Below are 13,161 nucleotides of genomic sequence, written 5' to 3'. Positions count from 1 at the left end.
ATATATATTACTTCATATATTACTTCAGTCATTAGGACATTTACAAGACGCCTGAATTAATTTTTTGAAACGTAAGCTTATGACATGTTAATGAAGATTACTTTTAGTGAATGCTACGATGGAATGCATTCCTAAAGCGGGAATGTTTCTATTCTCGTCCGAAATACTAAATTACACGGAGGCACGAAATTTCTGCCAGAAACGAAATGCATCGCTCGCACATGTGATAAGCGAAGAGCGCACGGAAGGCCTCGGCAAATTAATGTCGCAGAATTTTTCCAGATTCATTGGTCTTAGCAGCGAAAGGAATGAGAGAATTTGGAAGAACGAATTCGGTAATTTGCTATCATTTACATTTCTTATTTGCAACAAGATAAAAATCTTTCAATTCGAATGCCAAACATTTCTCTTTATAAAACTAAAAAAATACATGATTTTTGACAGGTGAACCCTTATCTTGCTTCGATTATCGAGCATGGGGCGAAGAACAACCGTCACACTCGAAAGGTTGTGTTGCTCTCACAAATCCGTCTGCTAAAAGTTCGCCACCCTTCTGGAAAGTGATGCCGTGTCACGCATTGCTGCCATTTATTTGTGAAATCTCACCGTTGTCTCGAGAAACTTCGAAGCGGCGTTATGGGAATCACACATAATATGTCATTATGTATGATACGATTAAATATATAATCAAATGCATTTCATGAGAAGCAATTATACATATAATAAAAACAAACTCGAGAAATTAGAATGACATAATATTTTATGATAGAATGGCTCAATTGAAATAAATCAAATCAGTAATAACAAGAGCTACGAGCCAGTTAAAACATCTTTTTACTATTTTAATTTTAAATATTAAATTTTATTAATTTTAACTAGCTCGTATTGTAATATTTTTTCTTTTTTGATGAAGTTTGCTTGGGTTTCACTTATGCCCGTTACCAATATAAATTAATCTCGACTCAATTAATGACTCTTCATCTTTTTCTAATTATTAAAATTAAAGAAAAAATGGAGAATAAGTTAAACTGAAATTTTGAAATTTAAAATTGATGGAAATAGGCATTAACAATGAGTGCGATAAAATCAAAATGAAGGCAAACATTAAATATGTATAGAGATTTAATATAGGATTACAGGACTCCAGCATTGCATATGAGAGAGTGATTTACTCTCTAATGGCTTTATTTACAGGTACGATTGTTAATTCGACGTATGCACGATTGGACATGTTGACAAAGGAGGGGAAAATATATTTATATATATATATATATAACTCTCACTCGGATCGCAATGCGCTTATACATATATATGTACATAATAGGCCTAACGTTAATAACATTAAAAATCATTTTGCTCTTGGATCGTTAATTCCTTACGTTCTAGAGCATGCTTTCTACAGGGATATCACTTAGCAACTATGCAGCCAGACAACTATGCGCTGTCGTATTCGTCCGATGCTTTTCGACAGGATATTCATCGAGCTCGTTATAATATGATATAAAAATGATCTCGATAAGATTCTATGTCGAACAACAACAATCGGAAATATAGTCTGCTATTACATTAGTCTTACAACCTCGTGGGCAACATCACTTATTCACCCTAGCGCCGTACATAGTGATAAAATCGAAAGCGTGTGAGAGATAATTATATCGCGATTAATACACGATCGACTATAATTTGTCGATCCACTGTGACATTCGGATATATAATATTCGGGACGCGATACTTTTAGAATAAAGATTTCGTTACAATCGTTTCTCGCATGTTTTCATTCGATGCGCAGAATTCAACATTATTTTATTTACAGATTAACATTTTCTCAATGGTTCTGGAAACACCTGTTTCAAACAAATTCTGGAAGTTCACTGGCGAACGGAAAGGCCTTATTCGTAAGTACAGACCTAATCTAATTAACGCATTTACATTATTTTTTCTCAAAATGATTACATTAAAGTCAAAGTGTTGAATGATTGTGTTTACAATGATTGGATTGCAAGAGATTTACGAGAGGGAAGACAATGTATCTGTAGGTGCGAAATATGACTAACTGATACTTGACAACTGTTCTAAAATGTCTTCAAAAGAGAGAGAGAGAGAGAGAGAGAGAGAGAGAGAGAGACATAAAATGCAATCAAATATTTTAATTGAGCTTCCGCGTATCTTGATCGTAAAGTGATTTTACTAAAAATCATAATTATAGAAAAAAGATAGCAAAGATTCTTCCGAACTTGCTTAAAAACTATTATTGTCACGCATTACACTTGCAAGATGGTGCATAATGGTGTCGTAAACCGAAGTTCGATATGAGTGAACATATATGCACGTAAAAATTGTCACGTTCAAATGACCTGATCTGTAGCGAAATATAAAAGTATAAAAAGATGTGATTACAGCGACGAATCTGAACGTGGTCTCGTTTATTTTGAACTTTCTTTTGTAAGCATGGTCAGTGTTAGACATTGATTAAGACAATTGCCTTTGAATTCGTATTAAAATGAAACGTGTTACATATATATATTATACAAATTAACACACTGTACGAAATTATAAAAAGAAATTCTTTTCAAAATTATCTATGATACTCTACAAATATAAAGAGGTACCTCCCTCGGTAAAAGCTATTACATTTTATGTCATCTATCCAATTAACTTCGTGGAGTTATTCTTGCCTTGCGATAAATTTTCGAAATAGCATATGTATGTCGATAAAAGTACGCTTTATAATGAATAATATCGATTCGTATCAAAGTAATATCTTTCCTCAGCAAAGGAGAAAAAAATTATGTGTAAACAGTTACATAATACATAAATGTTTTTAATTACGCAAATGTATTATATTCAAATAATATAGTCTAGATGATAAAGCCAACTTATGAATTGTATATCGATATCTTTCTAATGTTGGAGGACGGATTACACGTGAAATAAAAACTTACATTTAAAATCTTTCTTTTTATTGCATCGAAACTTTTTTCTCAGAAAATCAATTATATAATATATACCGTTATCAGTGGAATTAATTTGAAGAAAGATTCCACATAAATATAAATTTTTTCCTTGTAAAATTTGTTAGAGTTATGAAGATATACAGTTAAAACAATGTGCGAGACATTAGAGAGTTTTTGCAATACCGTTTATTCAGATACAATAAACGCTAAAATTAGGTTATCTTTTTCTTAATAACTAATTAAGAAAAAGGTAACTGTGACTTCAGCATTCTGGATTGACGTTACTGCAAAAACTCGCTATTATTAAGTGATTGAGCCGCCCCAAAATATATTTCGTTTTGCACAAATCTTAAATATTGTGCAGTATATTGATAATTCGATCAACATATACACATTCGAGCATCAATCAAGTAAACATAATAATTATACTGCTCTCTAAATCTGCCAAATTTCGCAGTATGAAACTATGGTTACTAAAAATTAATGGAGAGAGAATAAAATATATATATATATTATTTAATGTATGCGTATCTGCATAAAAATAAAGTCTCTTTTATGTCAATCTGATTCGAGGAAATAGCTTTCAATCTACTATTGTTCGTTAAAATATTAAATATATTTTATGAAATACTGATATATAAAAAACTAAATACCACCTCGTATATCTATTTCCTCTCATATATCTATAATCTTCTCGTTTACCATAGTTACTTAAAATCCCATTTCATAAAAAAATAAAAACTTTTTTGTTTTTAATATTCAACACGATTTGCAATTGTATCGAATAAAGCTGCTAATTTGTCGTTTAAAGCGGCCTACATCCTTAGTTATATATAGTCCTGTCGTGATACTTTCATATTTAAGACAGAACAGAATAAATGTTCATAAATGTCTCATAAATGTTCTCTCTCGCTGTGCCTCATTTCTATATGTGTAGTATTACCACGTGCCGCTACGATATATCACATATCGCGTTATATTAGCACCGTTTCAAAGATATTCCACTTTGGAGCGATCAGCGGAGTATGCTTTGACAAGCGGGTGAAAATAAATGGCTCGACGAACACGTCGAATTAGACTTGTACGAGTCGTATTTGTCCGTAGTTTGGTGATATTACTCGTGAAAAATCAACGAGGATCTCTTATCACTATTGAATGAGGCATCTGGGAAATGCAATAAACAAAATGCTTTACATTGGCACTCAGATTACTGAAAAAATCTACAGCAAATCATCACACATTATCGCGAGGCAGCTGCGTTCGTTGAATAAAAAAGAATCACATAATTCTTACGCTCTATCGAACTACGAATTTAAGTACTTTACTATCCTTGTCGTATTATCGCTTACGATAATAAAATACGAGGACTACCTGGTTTGGAGAGTCAAAAAATCAATTTGTTTAATTCGTTTTTTTAAATAACAATTATTCAAGAATATTTTGTAAAATTTTGAATGGACAAATCAGACAGTTTGATTTCTATGAATAGAATGAGCTTTTTTATATGATGATCCAAGAATCATCAATTGAAAAAACATATTTATGTAAATACAAAAAAAAGCAGATATGTTCTAATATGAATTTTTTTCTAAACGAGATTTTTCAGTTTTGCTAACAATGTAGAGAAAGCAATATAATAACTTAAGCTTTTGACGTATAAATTGTATCTATTTTTTCTATGTTAAACCTAATTTAACAAAATAATAAATTTTCGAAAAATACTTTTTCGATAATTTAATTGAACAAAATATATTTTTTTTAAATGATATAATTTTATCAATTTGCAATTTTTAAAATTTTAATAGGTTTAGTATATGCATTGATTTTTTTATTTAAAATATTTTGTTTCAGCTCTACAGTATCAACAATTTGATAAGATCAGATACCTATAGATATGTCTGTTCCTCATGCAATTTTCCGATTAAATCATATTATTTTTTAATATAAAAATTTATAAATATTTTTTGAAAAGTGAATATTACAAAATATTTGCGCAAATAAAAAATTTTTATGCGCAATATAATAGCAATAATCGTTTTTGCAAAAAGAATATTGTTATTTTTTTGACACTTTAAAAACAGGCAGTCTCCTTAAGATAATTAGCACAATCCTTCATTAAATTCTATTAAAAATATATACGTAAGTAACATAAAACAATGAATAAAATACAAATTGATACAAGAAAAGCACAGGCACCCATCTGGAAGGACACTTGCGCTATTTTTTCTTTTCTTTCTTTCTTTTTTTGGAACTTTACGTTGCGTCGCAAGGTTTTTCATGCTACTGACAATGGGAAAATTTTGTCGTAACAATCTAGGTAATATGTGCAAATATACATTGAAGATTTGTGTCTCGTAATTCTGATATGTGTCGTAAATTTGAAATAAAAATTGTGGAGTTTAAGCCGTTTGAATATCCAGGCATATAAATCGGTTACTATTATCAAAAGAATAATAAAACTCCGGCAGTTAGAATGAGATCTGTTAAATTAATTATCGGAAAAATCAAATGAAAGAGAAATGCTTTTACAAGCATAGAATGTTGTATGGAATGTTACGTTTTTAACCGGAACATGAATACTGCATCGACGGAGCAAACAATAAACGAATACTACCAAATGAATAAATATGTATGTGTACGTATATAACAACAGTAATAGCAATAAACGTTATTCTAGCAGCAGTATTAGTTTCTTTCTTCATTACTGACGTAATGAGAAACCAATACAGTACGGGCAGATGAATATACTATTGATTTTCTTCTCTTAACATCGTATTATTTACTATTAATCGATGCGTTCGCGAGAAGAGGTACAAGCTGTTCGGAGAGCTGTCCTATTGTCGCCTGCAGTACCGCTTGTTTCTCTTCTAACACGGTGACCTTGTTGAAGCAATTTAAATTAATATCGCGTGTCCACAGTATCACGTGCATGCAACGTTACTAAAATGAAAATTTAATACATAATGTATGAATTATTTGAATATTTACCCTTTCCAATAATTTGTAGTAGAGGGCATATGGAACGTAGGCCGGCTGACCAGATGCACTAGGACTATAATCGGCGTGAGAACTTGTTTCGGCTCTCGGACTTTTATCTTTCTGTTTGTTATCTTCGTTATCGGTATCCGATTTGTTAACGAAATCCACAGCGTTTCCTTGTGTCATTAATCTAATAAACGATAAGACAATAAACATTATATATTTGCGAAACACATGATGAATTTAAAAAATTAGAATTAACAAGTCAAAATTTACCGCGGGAAATTTCGTTCCTTTTTAACTTCCACCTTATCAATTCTCTCGATTGTGGCAATTTTTCTCCTTTCCATTTGATTCATCTTTAATTCTTCGACCTGCAAGAGACAGTGATATTGATTATGATGATAAGATTAATAAACGCGAGCTTACATTCTTTTATCTTACATTCTTTTATTTTAAGGAGTGGAACTGTGAACTGATAAATGAACAATAACAAATAAGAGAAAATATAATTAGTCAAATCACTCAATCAAAATCAAATCTTGATGCTTAATAATATATGTAAACTTTTATAATAGATTTTTATATATTTTTTTTTTCTTTATGTATCTTTAAATTTTTTATTTATACTTTTCATTTTATCTCTAAAAGTGATATATTACCCATGGTGCTTTTCTTCTCACTTTAGCAGCAAGCCCATCCGTTTCTTCGTCAGGTATTTGTTCCAATGTGGAATCGGTGCGTCCATTAGACATATTATCTTCCTACAAGTTATAGAAGATATTAAAATTAATCAGATTTTTATTTATAAAATTCAATAAATAATAAATACTAATAATTAATAAACAATGATTATTTTTTTAAATCATTATTATTATACCATAATGGTACTGGAAACGGTTGGCAGCGTCGAAGATGCGCTTATACTGGCTCCAGCAGCGTGATGGCGTAGATGCTGTGACGAAGGTGGACGTCGCCGAGGCGCTTTAGCGCGAGAAGCTGTTAAATGCGCAAGCGGAGTACCCTCTCCTCGTTCCACGCCGTCCAATTCCTCGCGACACTCTGAAGCAGTACTCGTTGTATTGCTGATACCGTTATTATTCCCTACGTCGCTCACAAGTCGTTTCAGACTCGATATAATCGAATGGCTACCAGCCTTCTTATCACCGCTTCCGCTTCCGGTAGCTGTCAATGATGATGATGATGATGATGACGTTAAGGTAGATGACAATGTAGATAGGCCCTTTTTAGCGGTGTCTATAGTGGGGAAATGATCTGGCAAAATACGGAATTACATCTCAAGTTATATTCATGCAAAATAGGAATATCACTTCAAATAGTTGGTATCTCACCTGATATATTAGTTGAATGTATATTCCTAGTGTCCAAACTTTTTCTGATGTGCGCCTTTTCGACCTTTTTCACTTGATGGGAATGTCTAATACTTGATTTTGCACTCAGCGATGTTTCGTGCCACTGAGATTCTTGTTCCTGGGATTCATTCTTTGTACCAATCACTTCAACAAAATTGTCAGGAAACAAACCTATTTGTCCATTCAGTTCTCCTTTCCACCAACCCTGTATAAATTATACATATATAATATATATTGATTATGTACTTACAGTCATTATCTAGTTGGCTAATTTCCAGACAATACAAAGTTAAAATAGATATGTTATTAAAGAGATCTTATCTTATATCTCAATTTTGAATATTGTGTTGTTTGAATTTATTAATATTAATCAGATCTCTATTTTTGATTCTATGGAATATAATGCACTTGTGAATGAATGTATAATATTATAATTTATAGATGGATTATAAATGGATAAACCTTGTCTGGCGCGTCCTTAGATAAAATGATAATTGTATCTCCCTCAACCAGAGTGAGTTCGTCCTCATTAGCAGCCTCATAAGGAAAGAGTACTCTGCACATTTCCTTTTTATCTCGTTCTTTATGCCTCTCTTGTTCTTCAGGAGCAGGGGGAGAAACAAAGTTTGAGGGAAACACGCCGATTCTACCTCTGAGGCGTCCTCTCCACCATCCTTCTTCTACTTCTCCCAAAAATTCTATGGAGTCATGTGGCACTAAAGTTAGCTCATCCTCGTTACAAGGATCATAACTGAAGAGAACTTTGCAGAAACGTCTACCAGATCCATTTCTCAAGATTATACTCTCATCAGATTTTGTGCTGCTTATAGTCTCGCTGCCGTTACTTCCACTAGTGGCCGAGGGATCCAGTACCTGCACGTTAAATATTTCCAGAATCTAGTAAATATTAACAGTAACATTACATCAATAATATAATTTCTCACTCAACAATATAAATGTAATATACCATACATTGTATATAACAATTACAACTTACATTGTTGAATAAGAAATTATAATATTGATTACGTTAAGTTAGTTAGTGTTTACTGATTCTATGAATATAAATGGTAAATCATAAGGGACAATGCGTAATACCTTAACAAAGTTATCAGGAAACATGCCACGCTTGTCCCTTAGGGTGCCCTCCCACCATCCTCCAAGCATCATCTTGATTCCAGTGATGATATCACCCTTTTTTAGTGTCAACTCATCATCCTCTTGTGCCACATAATTGTATTCTACGATCGCCTCCATGATTGAGAACAGTCTCAACGTTGACGAAAGTTATTCCTGCGAAAAAGCACTCTTACAATGCGACGAGGCGGCGGAGTTCGATCGACTCGAACTGGTTTGATTATCTCCGCGTCGACACGCCTACGGTACGATCGACTGACGCGCGGCCGAGAGTTTGCGAAAGAAAAAATAAATCGGGTCGCACGCGCGAATGCAAAGCGTTTTAACGCGCGTTATACGTACGGGTTACGAAGTGACGTGCGTTTTCAGATTGCCTGGATGCGTTTCTGTTTGAATGACGGTCCCGAGTAAACTCTCGTATACGCGCATTGCAATGCGGTCCGATACAGCGTGATGCAACGCAACGCGGCAGATTTACGCTACGTGTGGAGCGAAAATGATCAGCCGCGTGACACAGAATTTTAGGCTTTAGGCTCCCGGGCGGAGTTGACAGCTCCTCGTATCTGTCACCGCGGCCATCTTACGCTCCGGAGTCCACGGCTCGACAGCTCCGATCTCTGGGCGATGCGGTGCGCATGCTACCTGCTCCAGAGGCCGTCAACACCGGACATGCCATCTTGCTATCCACCGCCATACTCAATCGAAAGGCGGGACAAGCGACGCGTTGCAGTGCTTACGTATAGTTTAATTTTTTTTAATTCGAAGACGTTTGCTTTTTAATCTTAAAATCTAATAACTCGGCATCGAATCGAAACCTGTTGTAGCTAGGAACTCAAGAAAATATTTTCATGGAATAAGAGAAAAACATTTATTTACTAATCGTCTGTAACTGAATGATTCCGACACATTTGAACGCGGAGGAACATGGCGAAGTCTTCCGACTCTGGGCGCTCGTACGAGATGCGCTTCCGCTCATCTGCCTGCCTGATTCCGTGATTCATCTCTCGACGCGACACGCTTGTTTGAATGAACGCGTGTCGCTTGACGTAATATGAGATATGACGCGCACGTGCCTCAGGCTGCATCGTGCGGTGATTAGTCTGCGCAGAACCGCTATTTCGCATTATTTTAGCATAATTAAAACAAATTCACAAATTCATATATTCGAGAGATGCTTTCTAAAGGAACAGAACATTTTTAAATATCTAATCGGAAAAATTGATTGAAAACAATACATTTACTTAAGAAAAATATTTTTTTTCCTTACATATAGATAAATAAAGTATTTATTAAAAATTCTAAAACAAAATACAAACTTCTACATTATTAGTTATCAAAGAAATAATGGTAGTTCAATCCTTTGTTTTAAATAATGTTTTGTTATTTGTAATTTCCATGTCAAAATCAATCCATTTCTGGTTATTTATTAAAGCAAACAATGTCCATATTGACACCTGCACCAACAATAAATAATAAACTAAATTTGAGTCCAATTTAATATATTTTCTTCAGTTAAATTGTTTGACTCTATTACATTAAGTTAATTAACGGCATAAAAACAGAGGCGATCTATAGAAATTATTAAAAATAACTCAAATGAAGTATAATTTGATATTACAGATGTAACGATGCAAGTACATAAAATATATTGAAATTAAGAGAAAACTAGTTATGACAGATGATGAGTAAACGAGATGCAAGAGAAAATTGTATAACTATAAAAGTAAAATCGAGCTAAAGTAAAATGAAATGAAATACAGTGAAAATTATAGCGTAGTAAATTAAAAAGCTCTGGAGTACCTACAATGTGGAAAAAAGGAATTCTTTGATAAAGTATCTGACTTCTACTTATTGAGATGGTCTCTCTTTAATTTTCTTAACTGTCACGTACAGCACAATTGTGATCTTGAACGGCGAATGACACGCGACTGTTGACTTACGTTCCGCGTATCGCGGACAGAATCGCGCAATTTGCGAACGTGACAATTCGTTAAATCTCCGTCGATTAACTCGCGCTGACGAGCTCGAACGCGTTTTCCATTCCGGGTGGAGAGAAGATGCTGCGCAATGTGTGCGTGTACCTACCTATCTACCTGTCAACGGAGACTCTGCACTTCTCCGTCGCTTCCTGGTGCATGCGATTCAGCGCGGGCGCTCAGCTGGAAAAAGGTGCCGTGTCGTTCTCCATTTTCAATGCGCTGATTCACTCCGATAATCGCTTATCGCCGAAGACCATCACGTATTGGCGACGTGCGACGAATGCTGGAGGTATCCTCCGGATATGTGAGTGTGTTGTAAGTTAGAACGATTCATTTAACTACTCTGGGTCACGCACTTAAAGAACCGTTGCGTTACAAGGAAGTCTCACTTTCCTCCTTACTTTTGTCAAGTATAAGTAATGCTTGTTTCTTTTGTCTAGATTGTTTCGTATGTCCCGCTTATTTCTTTTGTCCCGTTTATTTCTTTTGTGCTTTTAAATAGTAACTATTCATAAACAATTTGGTTTTCTTTCTTTTCTTTTTGTTAGTATCTTGCACTCAGAAAAAAGACATAGTGATAACAATTGTAAAAGTAACAACTACACAAGTTTTTATATGTAGAATTAATGTATACATAAATGAATAATGTTTCATACCTGCAACAAATATAAAATATTACTATATTTTTCTGAATATATTAACATATATTAAGATCGAAGGAAAGAAAAACTAAATTTTTAATTAATCTGTGTTTATTATTTATGGTTGCAATATCTATAGCTGTAATATCTATAAAATATTACTATTTTATAGATATTACAGCTGTAAAATAGTTTATTAATTTTATATTAATTTTAAATATAAAATTTGTATAATTGTCACCTTTATAGCTACCGTAATTATGTTTTTCTTAGTATATTGAATTATTATAGTAGATTTATTGTTCCAATAAAAAGAAAGCGTGTATCATAGGTAAAAAGTGTGTATCTTTATTTATTATTAATTCAGACATCGAGTTAAACAAGTTGTTTCTCTACAAACTTCTCTCTAAAAACTTCTCTTATACACTTATACATTTAGATAATCGATCGCGAGAATATAATTAAACTATATAATAACACGATGACCATTCTTCAGAGTGTAGTGATAAATAACAAATGAAACATTGTAAAAGCTATTGTTATATTATATGTTTAACATCCCCGTATTTATTTCCTCGATAATCGGGCAAAATCTTCTTTCTTTACAAAATATGAGAAAATTAATTGTGTCGCGCGAACCAGATTCGAACTTTTAATTAATTTCGAGCATCAATGGGATGTTTTAAACAAATGTTAACGAAGAACATCAGCTTGATCCGGCAACTGAAAAAAATTGCCAGCCGAAACTGTTCGTCCGATCAGCCATTTTATCTCATTTTTATTATATATCTTAATAATATTCATCATAAAAACACAGCTGATATCTATCATAAAACTTTCATCGTATCGTTGAAAATCTTAAAAGTCGTTGAAAATCGAGAGCTATGAATTTGCAAAGCCGTAACTAGAATACAAAATGAAATTAAAGATGTTTGATTTTTTTTGTGTAATCTTTTCTAGAATCTAAACAAAATTGTAGAACTAAATTCTATAAATTTATAGACATTTTACAAAATCAGAAATCTGCAGATCTAGGAATATATAGATCTATGCGAATACAAGGTGAAAGGATTTCGACGTGAACGTGATTCCAATATTCCGTCATGCATATTTTTAGTGAAATCTCAAGGATAAGATTGTGTGTGATGCGGAACGATTGATAAAACGCCGTTGGATTCGCGATATGTAAAAGAAACGCTAGTTACGGCGCTGCACGCGCGCGTATATAAGTGACAGGCAACTAAGTCAGATAAAATAATTTTCTTCGAAGAGAGAGCCCTTCTTTTCAACCAAAGACCAGCTTCGAATCGAGTATTTCGATGAAGGCAACGATCCAGCGTCCCTCAAAAGAAATTCGTACAAGCAATTCTACTGTCTATATATGGGCGATGCCATTCTTACAAATTTTTTTTACTTGTTCTCTCTTTTTAAATTATTTTCTCCACATTTTCTCGAGAAATAAGCATCTCTTCAAATGAAATCTACATTTCACGTATTATAACAAATTTACACAAAAAGTTTGCATCTCTTGTCTCTCTTCGCGCCATCTTTTCTCAATTTTCTCAATAGAAAAATTTATTTTTCAAGAGAGGCTAATCACTAATGTAAAGTTCTACAAATGCTCGTTACAAACAATCCGCGAAATAAAAATTAACGATGATCTTGACAATCACATTTAAAGAAGTTGATGAAAATAGAGCACATAGTTTCTCTAATCACATCTAATCTTCGTTAATCTTCGTATCTAAGGTTTCCCAAACTTTTGAGATATATATAATAGTCCTCAATATAAACATTTATTTCATTCAAATTTTTATGATTAGAAGAAAACCGTTAAATTTTTTTGCTACATTAATTTAAGGATAATTTCGATTTTAATCATTTAAAAACAATTGAAACGAAAGCTTGTTTAAACGGGTAAAAATACATTAATAAATTTCATTATTTTAATATGCCACTAGATCTTGTAAAAATATACATCAAAAAAATTCAACCCATATTCGCATTTCAAGTTTGGGAAATCCTGATTGCTAATTAAAGGGCACAGGTTGCTTAGCAGGCGAAATAATCGAATTTCTTCATAATGTTCTTTATATAA

At 33.1% G+C, this 13,161-nt stretch overlaps 2 protein-coding genes across 2 annotated transcripts in view; one reads left to right on the top strand and one right to left on the bottom strand.

Annotated features, from left to right (window-relative positions):
* The window catches only part of LOC108687172, a 1,751-nt gene extending 1,098 nt beyond the window's left edge, over positions 1 to 653 (top strand). Inside the window, exons 3-4 of the mRNA XM_018192794.1 lie at positions 108 to 335; positions 445 to 653. Coding sequence (XP_018048283.1) covers positions 108 to 335; positions 445 to 653 — 437 coding nt within the window. The remainder of the gene's footprint in view (positions 1 to 107; positions 336 to 444) is intronic.
* A 4,475-nt stretch (positions 654 to 5,128) lies between these two features.
* LOC108687195 overlaps positions 5,129 to 13,161 on the bottom strand; it is a 16,130-nt gene continuing 8,097 nt past the window's right edge. Inside the window, 8 exon segments of the mRNA XM_018192857.1 lie at positions 5,129 to 5,834; positions 5,943 to 6,123; positions 6,210 to 6,307; positions 6,596 to 6,697; positions 6,814 to 7,208; positions 7,286 to 7,511; positions 7,769 to 8,179; positions 8,405 to 8,576. Coding sequence (XP_018048346.1) covers positions 5,730 to 5,834; positions 5,943 to 6,123; positions 6,210 to 6,307; positions 6,596 to 6,697; positions 6,814 to 7,208; positions 7,286 to 7,511; positions 7,769 to 8,179; positions 8,405 to 8,576 — 1,690 coding nt within the window. The 3' untranslated portion in view covers positions 5,129 to 5,729.

Source organism: Atta colombica, unplaced genomic scaffold (genome assembly GCF_001594045.1).
Source record: "Atta colombica isolate Treedump-2 unplaced genomic scaffold, Acol1.0 scaffold200, whole genome shotgun sequence".
Lineage (NCBI taxonomy): Eukaryota > Metazoa > Arthropoda > Insecta > Hymenoptera > Formicidae > Atta > Atta colombica.
Note: the sequence above shows the minus strand (reverse complement) of the source record. Positions and strands in the feature narration are given on the sequence as shown.